Source organism: Delphinus delphis, chromosome 3 (assembly GCF_949987515.2).
Source record: "Delphinus delphis chromosome 3, mDelDel1.2, whole genome shotgun sequence".
Taxonomy (NCBI): Eukaryota; Metazoa; Chordata; class Mammalia; order Artiodactyla; family Delphinidae; genus Delphinus; species Delphinus delphis.
Window position 1 is genome coordinate 80,518,605 of NC_082685.1, and position 15,835 is coordinate 80,534,439.

The window sequence follows — 15,835 nt, forward strand, 5'->3', positions numbered from 1 at the left end:
CCATTACAAATGGATACAATCTAACTTCTGGGTTTTTAATTCCAAAAATGATAATAATATCAAATAATAATTCATTATTTTATAAATTCAGATATACATCAAATAAAGATGAGTTAAGAAACACACTCAGTTTCCTGACAGTCAAAACTAATCTCTTTGGCCTATTTAAAATAAACATTTTATCAAAAAGTCACGCTTCTCATTACTTTTAATCCACCTGAGAAATAGTAAATCTAAAGTTGTCTCAAAAGGAAAAATTGTTTATCTGGAAAAGCTCTGGTAAAACAAGGCAAAAGTAAAGGGATCCCTATACATCATTCCTTTGAAGAGGTGCAATATATTCCTCATCCAAGCACAATGCATTCTTGCATTCCAATGCAATAAAAAGCCAGCTTCTTTTTAACCTCTATGATTTAAATGATCTAATCTGCAAACAGAAGAACAATGCCCTTTTACTGCTTCAGGATGGCTCACCTGGAAATGTCCAGATCCTTGAACAGAAAATATCAAGTAAACCATGCTGCTTTCCCAAAAGGCTCGGTTTAGCTTCCTCTCATTACTAGAGGTTGTAGACCAGATACCCTTCTGTTGAGAAATTTCAAGGTTTCTCAGATTGCTACTCTTCATTATGAAGTATCGAATAGGCATGTTTGGTCTTGGTGAAGGAGATTTTGAGCCCTAAAAAAGGAAGTATAAATTCTTGAAAGGTAATTTGACCTTTCAAAATCAATAGGCTCCATTAAACATCTTCATAAATATATAAACCAAAATATTTTACCAAACAGTCAACAAATGCAAATAGCTCTATCATGCCTGAAAACCTACACAAGGCTCAATCAAAATGAGGTTAAAGAGCCAAAACCAAGCACTCATTTTCAGAGTATTCAAAATCCCTTATCAAGAAAGGATCCTGGGCTTCCCTGGTGGCGCAGTGGTTGAGAGTCCGCCTGCTGATGCAGGGGACACGGGTTTGTGCCCTGGTCCGAGAAGATCTCACATGCCACGGAGCGGCTGGGCCCGTGAGCCATGGCCGCTGAGCCTGCGCATCCAGAGCCTGTGCTCCACAACGGGAGAGGCCACAACAGTGAGAGGCCCACACACCACAAAAAAAGAAAGACAGAAAGAAAGAAAGGATCCTGGTTTGCCAACTTTGATTTACACTCCAAATGTACTTTCAGAAAATATTTTAATAAACTTGCGAAGTCTGAAAACAAAACAAAAATTGCTCCAGCTTACCGCCTCGATACAGTTTCCAGGCAATGCGGGAAGGGAAACACAAACAGAATCCAATGGTCTTACTGAATTGCAGACATAGACCTTAGAGTTTAAAGGCCAAGGTAACTAGATTTTCCATGGCAGTGTACTATATAGAAGGAAGCTTCATGGGAAGAGAACTCCCAGGGAACTGCAGAAGGGGTTCCCAGAAGTTTTTGGCTAAGTAGTGACCTGCACATAGGTAAGAAAAAATGACCCGAGGCCAGGAAAGATCCAAAGGAAAAGAGTTCTTAGAGCTCACACACGGTTGGGAATACTTCATCTTATTCCAGACAGAAGAGAAAGAACTTGTAATACATAGTGCATTAGCCCACAGAAGGATCATACCTTAGTACTGGAACTAAATTAGTATCAGAATAAAAACTGCCCTGGATCCACCCTAACACTGCGTAAAAGCAAATCCCAGAAGGATTACACTGATTGCAACTAACTTAACTGTGTATCAGAAAAATGTCTAACACTATTTAAAGAAATACAACAAAAATATAGCAGCCAAACAAAATTTTAAGGAATGCAAACAACAGGAGAATACGACACACAACCAGAAAAAGATTAATCAACAGGAACAGAGTGAGATCTGACAGATGATGATATTAGGAGATAAGAATTTAAAGCAGCTATCCTAAATCTATGTGCTATGTTCAAGAAGGTGGAGGAAACATAAATGTGATGAGTGGGGAAATAGAAGGTATTTTTTTAAAGACCCAAAGGAAGTTCTGGAGATTAAAATATAATATATGAAGTAAAAATACACTAAAAAGAATGCACATCAGATTAAACATTACAAATAAAAATATCAGTGAATTAATTTAAAGATGTAGCAATAGAAATGATCTCAAATGAAGGAAAGAGACAAAAACAACTGAAAAAAATGAAGAGAATATCAGTGACCCGTGGAACAATATCAAGTAGTCTTACATTTGTATACCTAGAGTTCCAGAGAAGAAGGGGGAGAGATGAGATATAAAAAAAATATGAAAAATAATGGTGTTAAATTTCCCAAAATTGACGGAAACTATAAATATACAGATTAAAGAGGAAATATAAAGAGAACCAGACCGAGTCATATCAAAATCAAATTGCTGAAAACCAGTGGAAAAAGAAAATCTTAAAAGCAGCTAGGGAAAAAAAGACAAATTATATATGGAGAAAGAAAGATAAGAATGATAGTAGACATCTCATGAGAAACTATGTAAACTACTAATATGATAGTATTATAATAATGAAAGAAAATCACTGTCAACCTAGAATTATATACACAGTAAAAATATCTTTCAAAAATAAAAGTGAAAAAGAATTTTCACACAAAAGCTAAAAGAATTCATTTCCTGCAGATCTGTACTTAAAGAAATGTTAAAAGAAGGTTTTCAGCCAGAAGAATATGATCCAAGACAGAAATTCGTGTCAATACAAAAGAATAAAAAGCACAGGAAACTGTAAATATTGAGTAAATATACAGGACATTTTCCTAACTTTTGATAAAAAGATAATTGACTATGTAAATAAAAAGCAATACATTGTGGCATTTATAACATATGCTGAAAAAAAATGTATGAAACCAATAACATAATGGATTGAAGGGTAAAATAAAAGTACATTATTGCAAGGTTCTCAAACTGTAACTGAAAGGGCATAATACTGATTCAGGATACATTAGGGTAAAGTAAAAATGACTTAACTAGTGAATTCTATCAAACATTTAAGGAAGAAACAATACCAAATCTATACATCTCTTCCAAAAAATTGAAGTGGAAGGAACACTTCCCAACTAATCTTTAAGAGTACAGCATTATTCTGATACCAAAACTATCCAAAGATAACATAAAAAAGATAACTAGAGAATAATATCTCTCGTAAACAAAGATTCCCTCATTTAACAAAATTTTTGATTGAACAAAATCAAATCTAGCAATATTTTAAAAGGATAATAGATTATGACCAAGAGAGGTATAAACATTAGAAAATCAATGAAATCCATTATATTAACAGACCAAAAAAAAAAAAAGAATTGTATTATCATTTCAATAGATGTAAAAAAAACAAAACACTGAGTATAATTCAATGCTTATTCCTAACAAACCTTCTTATCAAACTAGATCCAAAAGAAAACATCCCACTAAATGGTGGAAGACTTAAGATTTACCCTCTAAGGTCAAGACAAAGAGGAGGGCTCTCAGCATCTTTATTAAATATTTTATTGCAGTTTCTAGCCATAGATATAAGGCAAGAAAAGAAATAAACGGCGTTCACTTTGGAAAGGAAAGAAGTAAAACTACCTTTATTAACAGCATGATTGTCCATGTAGAAAATCCTGAGAAATCTACATAAAAAGCTAATAGAATTAATAAGTGAAGTAAGGTCATAGGATATAGGATAAATATACAAAAATCAAATGTATTTCTATATGATACCAATGAACTGAAACTTAAAATTTAAAAAGAACAACAGCATCAAAAATATAAACTATTTAGGAATAAATGTAACAAAAAAACTGTAATATTTGAACTCTGAAATTCACAAAACACTGTTGAGAGAAATTAAAGACTATCTAAATAAATGCAGCTATGCTTATGGACTGGAAGACTAAAAATTGTTAATTGTAGATTTTCAAGTTGACCTATAGATTTAGTGCAATTCCACTCAAAATACCAAAAAGTTTTTCTGTAGAAATTGACAAGCTTCTTCTAAGTTTATACAAAAGCACAAAGATTGCAGAAGAGCGAAAACAATTTTGCAAAAGAAGAACAAATTTGGAGAAAAATCATTAACTGATTTCAAGACTTACTAGGAAGCTATTATATAATCAAGTCACTGTAGCACTGGCAAAGGAGAAGTATGCAGATCAATGAAATAGAGTCCAATAAGTAGAAAACATATTTATGGTCAATTGATTCTTGACAAAGGTGCCAAGGTAATTCAATGAAAAAAAGATCTTTTCAACAGATGGCTCTGGAACAACTGTATAGGCAAACACCAAAAAATTATCGTTCACCCACCCATATTATAAACAAAAATTAACTTGAAATTAATTAATTCAAGGTATATGAAATAGATCATATACCTATCAATACATGTAAAAGTTCCAACTGTAAAATCTCTAGAAGAAAGCACAGGAGAAAATCTTGGGTTAGGCAAGGACTTCTCAGGACACCAAAAATATGAACCCTAATACAAAAAACAGATGAAACCAAAATAGAAAAAAATAGATTAAATGGATTTCCATCAATATTTGTTCTTTAAAAGACAACTGAATTGCTTTGCTGTACACCTGAACCTAATACAATATTGTAAATCAACTATACTCCAACATATAATAAAAATTAAATTAAAAATATAAAAAAAAATAAAGTAAATAAGCAACAAGGATACATTGTACAGCACAGGGAAATACAGCCATTATTTTGTAACAACTTTAAGTGGAGTATGATCTATAAAAATATCGAATCACTATGTTGTACACATAAAACTAATATACTATTGTAAATCAAGCATACCTCAATAAAAAATTTTTAAAAACACTCATAAATAAATAAAGTGATGGGTTACATGAGAAAAAAAAAAGACACCATTAAGAAAATGTAAATGCAAGCACAGACTACTAGAAAAAATGTTCAAAACATAAAATTAAGACTTGTATCCAGAATATACTAAGAAACGCTTACAACTAAATAAAAAAAGACAACCAATAAACAATGTAAAGAGGTTAACAAAAATTTGCACAGATATTTCACCAAAGAAGATTCAGAAATGGCAAAAAAGCACATGAAATGATGCTCAACATCCTTAGTCACTGGGGAAATGCAAAGTAAAACTACAGTGGAGTATCACTATATACCCATGAGAATGGCTAAAATTAAGAGACTAGTAATGTTAAGTATTGTTATGAATACTGAACAAATGGAATTCTCATAGATTATTGAAGGGAATAGAAAATAGTACAGCTATTTCAGAAAACAGTTGAGTAGTTTCTTGTAAAGTTACACTTACCATACAACCCAACAAACCTACTCCTGGGTATGTACCCAAGATTAGAAAACATATCTACACGTAAAGATTTGTACCTGAATATTATTCATAATAGTCAAAAAGTAGAAATGATCCAAATGTCCATCAATGGTAAATAGATAAACATACTGTGGCATATCCATACAATGGAATACTACTCAGCAATAAAAAGTAATAAACTAATAATACACTCAATAATACAGATGAATTTCAAAAGTGAAATAGCCAGTCATAAAAAGCTATATACATTCCATTTACAGGAAGTTCCAAATAAAGCAAAATTCCCAGAACAAAGAGTAGTTTAGTGGTTGCCAGAATCTAGGGGTGATGGGCATGTTCTCTACATGACTATAGTACAGTTACATGATTGTATACATTCGTCAAAATTCACTCAATTGTACAGTTTAAATCCGTGAATTTTATTGTGTAAATTATGCCTTAATAAAGGCACTTTAAAATTAAAAACAAAAAAACAAAAAAATCTTAAAACCTAAGAATGCAAATCTGCAAAAACACTGCTTTTCCTCTTATTTAACAAGAGTAGTTCAGCAGACATTTTCACCAGAACCACATCATATAGCTAACGAACACTAATCGAATACTCAGGTACTAACAATGCAGGAAAGTAAATGTAAACATATTCTAGACATTTGAAGTCATTCGTATTACAAATTTTTTAAAAGATACATAGTTCTCAATTCTTTATCAACATTTCCTATCTTCCTAACCCCATCCAGTCTTGTGTTTTTTAATATAACCATTGAATTGGAGAAATCAATTAAGAATTGAAAGAAACTATTGTTTTCAATTCTGAAGGTATGAACCAAAATTAATTTAAGAAAATCTTCTTGTCATTTGTTTTGAACAAAAAAAAGGTTCTAAAGATACAGAAAGGAAATCATGAACTGCCTAGCTACATGCCATCAGTGAATGACCTATTAGGTTTAAAACACCCCAAGATGATAATAACCTAAAATATCTGGCAAGCAGGAAAAAACTAAAATATTTACTCAGTTTGTCAGCTTCTATTTATATCTAGAACAGAGGCCATGATTAGTCACTTAAAAACAATTATTTTATAATTTTGTTTAAATATGTAACATCAGATTTGCTACAAATCCTTGATACTCTACCTTTCCTGAGGATGGAGGAGAAGGACTAGCACAAGGACTTTGATAATTATTGCTGTCTGTATTCACAGAAGACTGATCTGACCTGTCATCAGTGCTTCGTTTAGGATGTAAAATTCCTCTATCTTTGTACTTCTGAGGTGGGTGCAGTGCTGGAGATGGAGATTTCATCAATACTCTTGAGTGAAAATGAGAAAGCAAAGATCAGTTATACATAAGTTCATAATACAAAGCACAGTCCATTTCAAACCAAAGCTCCAATGACACTTTGATTTATGGAATAGTATTTAAAAAGGCAATTTCATTCTTCAATTACATTTAGATGAAAGAGTTGTATTATTACAGTATACTTACAAAAACAACATTTAAAGTAATACAAAAATACATTTAAAACAACCTATAAAAATCTTTAACTTAATATTAAATACCCAAGTATTATTCCCTTACAAAACTCCTAATCTCTTTTAATGTCAGTCCAGGAGAAGTCCTTAACAATTATAATGTCTTATATTGATGTTTAATGTCTTTTAACATTATAAAATTAATTAAATATACCTGTGCTAATGGCCTTTACTAGAATATCACTGACTCCGCTTCCATTCCACTTTCATATAATATCGTAAAGCCAAATACAATAGATTTCAAAAGCATACTAAAAATTACAGTATGGTAAAGTGGAAATAAGACAGGACTAGAGTCAGGAGAGAAGGTTTTTGGGACAGTACTAAATTTACAACTAACGAGGCAGGTGATCCTGGACAAGTCTTAATTTATCTGAGTTTTAATTTCCTTACCTGTTAGATAAAGGGAGTAAATTAGATAAACGCTAAGATTCTTCTGTTTTAAAATTCTATCAATAAATGCAGCAAAAACGGCAGTCAGGAATTTTATAATTTTTTAAAAAGTATACATCTTAGTGGAACAACCAGACATTAAAAAAAAGACATTAAGTACTTCCTAAAGTAGTGCAATATAAAGTTCATAGCACTACCTATAAAATATTCTTGCCAAAACACTGGATCTAATCAAGCCCTGAGAGCTAACCACCATTTTCCATGAAATACATAGGGTATAGCAATAAAAAGAAACCAATACAGAATGTGGTACATCTAATACCACTGACCTCATTCCCTAAAAAAGTCAGCAGAGGAACTAACTGCTCTAGATCACAAGAGATTCAAGAAACAAGACACCCTAATACAATGCATGAGTCCTCCCTAGATGTTGTTTCAAATAAATCTATAGTTTGAGAATTGGGGAAATGATTATTTTATTGGGACTGATAATTGGATTTTGATTATGTAGGAAAAATCCCTCTATTTTTAAGAGATGCATATTTAAATACAGAAGGGTAAAATGACATGATGTGTGAGACTGATTTTTGAAATATGTAAACAGAAAAAGAAAGGAAGCAAGAAAAACATAATTGGGGTAGATAAAGCAAATAGGTGAAAATCTTGGTAAACTACTGAAGCTGAAATATGGAATTCACCATGACATATCATTTACTTTGCTATGTTTAACAATATTTATAATAAACAAACAAAACAAAAAAGGCCAAGTCATCAATAGTACATAAACTTCCACTGAGTCTTGCAATTATAATTATTCTGCCTTCAAAACAAGTTAAAATAGCTTATCCCCACAATTTGCTTCTCTTTCAGTAAGTATCTTAGATCCAACACTATTTCGTTCAAAAATGAAATAAAATAGCTAAAACCTAAAAATATTAATGAAAATATATAATGAATAAACATCTGAATAATTAATAACAACTTGATAAATGTAAAGAACCAACTTTTCAGGTTTTTTTCCCTCTCATGAATTGACGTTCAATGAATTATCAAGTTACACCTCTAAAATTCCATCATTCTTTCCCTGGCACTTTATTTACCTAAAAATTAGGTAACAGAACTTAACTGAGTGTAATACCTTATTAAAATAAAAATGATGTTTTCAATAGAACTAAATGTCTACTTTCGTGGTTTTCAATTTGATCTTTGACTCTGTGCTGTATTCTAAGCTTTTCTCTCATACTTGGCTTCCCCCCCAAAATTTCATGCACGTAGAAACAAAACATTCGTGTAAACCCTTCCAACCTAAATTTTTATTTAAGAGGAACAAAGAGTTCTGATAACTCATTTATATCTCATTTTTCTTATAGAAAAGATATGTTTATTCCCTGTAAATGAGCAAGTTATTATTTAGAAAATGACAATAAAAATTGGTTTAATTTTAAGGTGGGATGTGGGTAACTTCTATTTTTAAATAGTTTCTTAAACTTTTAAAAAATAGTTTCAATAAAATGCTTTTATTAAAAGAAATTACCTAATCTATATCTTGCCATGCTAGCATGAAAACTCTAACTATAACTCCCTTTTCTCCAAGAAGTAATCCTAGAAAGATTATAACTTCTCCACTCAAAAATAAATCTTCCTAAGAGTCCTCATTCTATTCCTCAACAAGCTACATCAATTCCAGGCCTTATCTATTAATGCTACCAAAAGTCTAAAAGTGGATGAAATTCTGTATCTCACTGTTCAACAGACAAGAGAATGAAGAATGCAAGGCTACAACTTGTAAGGAAAGGAAAATGGTAGACACTGGTATCACAGGTGGAGAAATGAATTTATAAGATAATCAGTTTCTAAAGCATAACTAATATTACACTTTATAATTCTGATTTTCTTCTTCTGTATTTCCAAATTTTATTAAATGAGTATGTCTTACTTTTATAAAGAAAAAAAAAAAATGAAGGGTTTTTTCCCCTAAAACTGTATGTGTGTAGTATGTGTGTATGTATATAGACACATATGTGTGTAAAAAGTCTCTGTGAATATAACAGGTTTTTTACACATTAGTCTATAAATAACTCTACCACATAATTTCTATGCAAATGTATTCTCACATTCTAAACAATCATTGTTCAAGTAAACTTTTAGAACACTCTTTTTAGAAAGTGAAGCGTGTCTAAGTAGAAAATGTGTTTTTTACTATTTTCCTTTCACTTGGCAGTGTCTACATCAGAGAAAAAGGTTCAGGGATGCATATTACGAGAAGGTTCTCTAAGCAATTGGTTAAATTATTCCTAAAATGTAATATATGAAGAACTTGGAAACCACCATGTATTATTCCTTTTCAACTGAAGTCTTAACTGATAACATGCTTTTATGCTTCATTCAAATAAGTAAAATCTGATCAAAAGAAGGCAGGTACTATATACTCCATCTGATCCTTGAAAAACAATAAGCACTACAAATCTTTTATGTTTCCATTGTTCCTATTTTCAGGTTTTTAACAATGAAATCATATTCTTATCACAGAGACTATCTACCATACTGCCAAAATTAGCATTCCAAGCAAGAATTTTGTCTGTGTTATCAATTCTAACCTGGTTTAAAAAAAAAAAATTAACTGATATAAAGAAATTTAAATTTGATTCTAACAAATATTTTTACAACCAGAAATATTTCTGCATCATGACCAACAATTCACTATAACCACTATTATACCACCAAATACATTTTTGGATAAATAATTCAATATAAGAGCTCTCATTATTATTACTAATCATATAATAAACAAAAAAATCACATCTAATTGCTAAATGCTAGAAAGGATAAAAGAAGTTAGCTAAACTAAAAAATTTTGCCAAGACAGTAAATTTATTTACTTTTTTAATATATGTATGCCTCCCCTCAATAAAATGTAAACTCTCTGAAGAAAGAGATTTTGTCTGTCTTACACATTGCCATATCCCTCACACTAAGAACAACAGGCATTCAATGTGTCCCTGTATGAATGAATGAATAAAGTATTTTTCTGTAGGAATACTAGTCAGTGTTATTAATATCTAGGTAAGGCTTGTGGGGAGGCTGTTCTTCTAAATGGCCACAGCCAACACTTCTCGTTGTGAAGTATCTAGGAAAGATATGGCTTGACATATATCAACTAAAATACATAATAAAAAATGTTGCTATCTTTTTCTCAGACCCTAAATTTGTAAATTCTGGAAATTAAACGTTTTAAGCTTTTCCTGACAAAAAAATTTCCTTGTTAAATAACTCAAGACCCCAGGAGCTTGAAATCCTTAATATTATCTAACACTTGAAAGAGTTATCTTTTGAAAGTAACTCTTCCTATTTTATTGCGACCTTTTTGTGTATCTTAGATTATAAGAAAGTAATTTTAAAATATTATAAAAGCATGTGATTCTATGATAAATAACTATTTTCCTAGAGAAAATATCTCGTTTTGATAAAATGTTATGAATTTACCTTTCTGCAGTAGTAGACTCATCAGAAAATTCAATATCTGCTGAAATTTTCCTACTATTATTTGACCTCCAAGATGATGCCAAAGGAAGTTCTTCTGAAGACATAGGCCTTGGCCTTTGGCCAATCCCAGATGGTTGTTGTAAACCTGCAGACTGTTCTTCAGTGCTTAAAACAGCTATAATTGCTCTTATGGTAGCATCATCAACTTGGGACCAAGGTTTGGATGGAGCTCTCATTCGGCGTAAAAATAAGCTATGCCACTTCTGTCTAAGCTGCAGCAATAAACTGGCTGCCTATAATAAAATGGTTTCTTCAGTTCAAATAGATACAAGCAAAATATCTATCACACTTGCAAGACAACTATTTGTTTATTAGTTAAGGTCTAAAACTGTTTCCAAAGAACATGTTTTACATTTCATATCATTTACTATCAATTTCAGTCTTTCTGTTGCATGAAAGAAAGAAAATTTATTTACCATTTTGAGGCACTAGAGACCCAAAATCAAATGAAACACTCCAATGAGAGAGAAAGTAAACAATGTGTGGTAGAGTGTGATTAATACTGGAAAAGTAACAGCAGGGTAAATAAAGAAAAATACATTTAGTTCCATTCATACTTTATTTTTACTGCCAAATGATGATGTCCATAAGGCAGCTGAATTCATAGGTCCAGAGAAAAGCTTAAGCTAGAGATACAGATAAGATGTACCTGGAAGTTATCAATGCATAAATGGTTACTAAATCTACACATAGAGGTAAGGTCCTTAGAGATTGTGCAGAGACAGAAGAACAGAGTAAAGAACAGACTACTAGAGAACATCTAACATTTAAGGCACAAACACATACAGAAGAGTTAGTAAAAGAACCTAAGACGGAATGACCTCTCTAGATAGAAGAATCAGGAAATAGTAATGTCATAGAAACTAGTGACAAAGAAGTTAGGACAGGGGTGAGGAAGAAAAATGGGGAAGGGCAGAATCAATAAAAACAAGGGTATGGACAATAGCTAAATATGAGAGAAAGGTCAAATTTATCAAGGACAGCAGGCTGGCTTTGATAACCTGGAGGAGACAATATTGACCTTGGCAAGCACAGTTTCAGTGAAGTGAAAGATCGATGGGAATGGAAATGAGACTGCAGTAGGTTGAAGTGATAAATGAATGTATGGCAAAAAAGTAAACCTAGCCAGTATTGACTTTTAACAGTTGATATTGTCCCAAAAAAGGATATAGAATTATCTTTAAAAGTAAAGATGGAATTAAGGGAAGGCTTTATCAAGAAAAATTTTAATTTGAAAAAAAACATTCATCTTTCCTACTCCAGAGAAATATGAAAAGAGAAAACAGGATGAACTCACACCTTTCCCTTATAAACAGAGTTACATAAAATGAAAGGATTTCTTGTGTACCCAATATTCAATATTTTCTTATATACACAAAAATATTCAAATATTACCATGCTCAAATACTGAGCCACACCTAGATTTTTCAAATCCTCTAGAGAATAAACCCCAATATGGCAGAGAATGTATGAAAACTGAAAAACAAGCTGTATTCTCTCATACTAAGGGCTCAATTTTAAAGATATAATTTTCATCACACTGTGTATCAATTCATACAACTGAATAAAAGAAATCTATCACACTACTAAAAAGCAACTTACCTCTGGCTCTAGTTTGAAATTGAGCCACTCATCAAGTTTTAAAGCTGCCAAATTAGCAGTAGTTCTGTCTTCCATTTCACTATCACTACTGTCATTAGGAATACCATCTGCTGTTCACACATATTGAAAGGAAAAAAAATTCACTTTTACTATCTTATATCACAGACAAAATAGTAAGTCAATATAGATACTCTACATTTACACAAATCCTCCTGATATACTAACAATTTGTGTGGGGAGTTCTCCAAACACAACAGGTCACAAATTAAAACTCAGTATCTGGCCATTGTTTATTTCTCTACTCAAATTCTAAATAAAAGAATTTTTCAAATTTTGTCAAGAACCCTCTTCTTTTTAATATCATTTACTAGCTGATGATTTCCAAATTTGTATTGCTAGTCCAAACTTTTTCCCTGAGCTCCAGATATGGATAATAAATCCACTGACTCAAAAAGAAAAAAATCTTACTTAGGATTCCTTAGCCATCTCAAATTTAACATGTCTAAGAGGACCCCTGACTTCCCTACACAACCTGCTCCTCCCAGTTTTCTGAATCTCAAATAAGTGGCACCAATTATTCAACTAGCTATCACAGCCAAAAACCCAAGAATTAATGATTCCTCCCTTTCACTCACCACCCACATTCGATCCAGCCATTACTAGTACATCCAAAATAATTTTAGATCTATTTCTTTTCATATCAGATGCCATCACTGTAGTTCTGAGCCATCATTATCTATCATAAGACCACTGCAAAAGCCTCCTACCTGCCTCTTCTCTTCCGTCCTTGCTCCTTCAAGCAATCCATTCTCACAGCCAAAATGATTTTTTTTTAACATAAATCACACCATGTTACTCCCTTCTTAAAACCCTTCAACGGTTTCCCTTGCATTTTCCTTTACAAGTCCATGTCTTTCTTTCAACCTCAGATCATCCCACTCTCACCTTCATCACTATGGTCCCAATCACACAATCTTTCTGTCTGTTCCTATATCATTTCCTAGTGCAGAATCTTGGTCCTCGACATCTTCTCCTACCTAGAGCATATTTCTGCATCTTCACATGGCTGATTTCTTCTCATACTTTAGAGCTCAGCTTAAATCTCATCTCCTCAGAGAAACTTGTCTAAGGTCCCTTTCTAAAGTAGGTCACTCCTAAGGAGACCCTCTTCATTTTCTTCAAAGTACCATGCATGTTATTTACTTTTTTGCTATATGTCAACACCCACTAACAGGTGAACTCCTGAAGACAGAAATACTTTGTATATCTTGTTTTCTGTTATATCCTCAATGCCTAGCACAATAACTGACATGTAATAGTTGCCCAATAAATATTTGCTGAATCACCAAATAGCAAAAAATTGGAAACAATCTAGATGTCCGACTATAAAGGAACATTTCAAATGCATTATGTCACTATAATGTGATAGAATATTTTCCAGCCATTAATATGAAATATTAAAAATGTTTTTTATATTTTGTGAAATGAAAATAGCAGAATATAAACAGTATGGGTAAAATAACCTAAAATATGTAAACATACAGAAAAAAATGTATAATATTAAAAAGTGTTTGCGTAAGGGTAGTGGGATTATGGGTAACATTTCCTTTAAACAATTACTTTTTTGTTTTCTTTTTAACATCTTTATTGGAGTATAATTGCTTTACATTGTTGTGTTAGTTTCTGCTGTATAACAGAGTGAATCAGCTATACATATACATATATCCCCATATTCCCTCCCTCTTTCGGCTCCCTCCCACCTTTCCTATCCACCCCTTTAGGTGGTCATAAAGCAAGGAGCTGATCTCCCTGTGCTAAGGGGCTGCTTCCCACTAGCTATCTATTTTATATTTGGTAGTTAAACAATTACCTGTTTTTTATGTTAAACTATCATTTAAATTCAAGTGGAAGAAAAAAACAGACTATCAACAAGTTTAATCAAAAATGCACAAATGAATATCAAGTTACCTTAGAAATCAATTTCAAGAACAATGGTACACTTTAGTAATTTTTAATTAGTCTTAATACATCAAAAGGGAGCTAGTACCACATAAATTTTTATAATTTCAAAATTTGTTTGGTTTAGTAAGAAGAAAAAATTTTATTTCAAATAGATTTGTATTTCCTTCAATAATATATTTACCTCGAAAAGATGAAAGTTCCTGAAGAGCATTACTTGCCAACCTAGCTGGTCCACAAAATATCAATACAGTGACAGGTGTCACTGCTGAACAACATCTAATATTAGCTATTCTATGAGCTCTGGTCATTTCATCATAAATAAGCCAATCTGTGGGCAGTGCCTGAATTGCTGCAGCTTGACCATTAGCTGGAGGAATCTATTAGGAAAATAAATTTTAAAACTGTTAAGTAAATTTATCACTTAATTTACTGGTAATACTTTTAAAATGTACAAAGTCCCTCAGCGAAATAGATGTTGTATATTAGTACCCAAACAAAAATTAAAGCAAGTCATTGGTCATGTAGTTTGTACAAAAGTCCTCAATACTTAACACATTACCTCTTCCAACTTTAAGACTCAACCAAAATATTGTTCCAATGTTGAATTATACATACATAACTAATTAATTTCTTAAAGCAGGTTGGCATTGGGAGCATTTTTTTATTGATCTTCAACTATCTAAATTAGATTAGTTTTACCTCAAGGCCTAAGAGCATTCAAAAAGTTTTACCTTTTTATAGTGAGACTGACTGAGAACTGAAGTGGGATGAAACCGTACTTTTTTCTCCTTTGGCCCTGTCAATACTACATTCTCTCTGTCCACGTGGACTAAATGAGGATACATGCCTGCAACCAATGCAGCTTTAACGACAGCCCAGTTCTCAGAATTTGTGTTAACATCTCGAATGTCACCACCACCTCGTGCTCTCACAAAACCTAGAAAGAGGAAACAAACCACACCAACTTTTTCTATTGCACAAAATATACTTTTAAATTTGGGTTTTTAACAAAAAATTGTATAATCCATACAAGTTTAATGATTCAAATGCCACAATAATTCATAAAATCTCCTCTGAAAAGTTTATAATATAGTCAATGTTCGAAGAAAGTTTAAGTTTGCTTAGGCTAAAGTAAGCAGAAGATTCATTGAGGAGTTAGGGACTTCAGAAACAAATACATATTCTTGCAATAAAGTTCTTCATAAGCTGCTATCAGAAACATACTAAAATCATAGCTGAAAACCTAAACTATTCTGCTGAATGGTATTAATAAATCTTGGTTGTGACAGAAACTAATCCTGGAAGTGAAGTCAAGTAAATATAAAGTACTCTTGCTTGAATTTCAAAAGTCCTTCATATTTCCCCATATTTGAGACAACTCTGAATCCTCTGGTTCATTCCTTATATTACTTTGGCACTTCAGCTATTCCATAAATCCAGGCTCAGGTACTTTTCTTCTGTTTCCTCAATGTACTATGCCACTCAAAAAGAAATTCAAAGGAGCAGTTCTAAAATGAAATAGCA

General features: G+C 32.1%; 1 protein-coding gene across 3 annotated transcripts in view; it reads right to left on the reverse strand.

Annotated features, from left to right (window-relative positions):
• The window catches only part of YTHDC2 (YTH N6-methyladenosine RNA binding protein C2), a 69,096-nt gene that overhangs the window by 6,514 nt on the left and 46,747 nt on the right, over positions 1 to 15,835 (reverse strand). For 2 of the 3 annotated variants that reach the window (XM_060009006.1, XM_060009005.1), the window contains exons 22-27: positions 15,043 to 15,248; positions 14,493 to 14,688; positions 12,350 to 12,459; positions 10,688 to 10,980; positions 6,414 to 6,588; positions 475 to 678 (exon numbers count right to left, since the gene is read on the reverse strand). In XM_060009006.1, coding sequence (XP_059864989.1) covers positions 475 to 678; positions 6,414 to 6,588; positions 10,688 to 10,980; positions 12,350 to 12,459; positions 14,493 to 14,688; positions 15,043 to 15,248 — 1,184 coding nt within the window. The remainder of the gene's footprint in view (positions 1 to 474; positions 679 to 6,413; positions 6,589 to 10,687; positions 10,981 to 12,349; positions 12,460 to 14,492; positions 14,689 to 15,042; positions 15,249 to 15,835) is intronic. The other variant, XM_060009007.1, reaches the window with a different exon arrangement.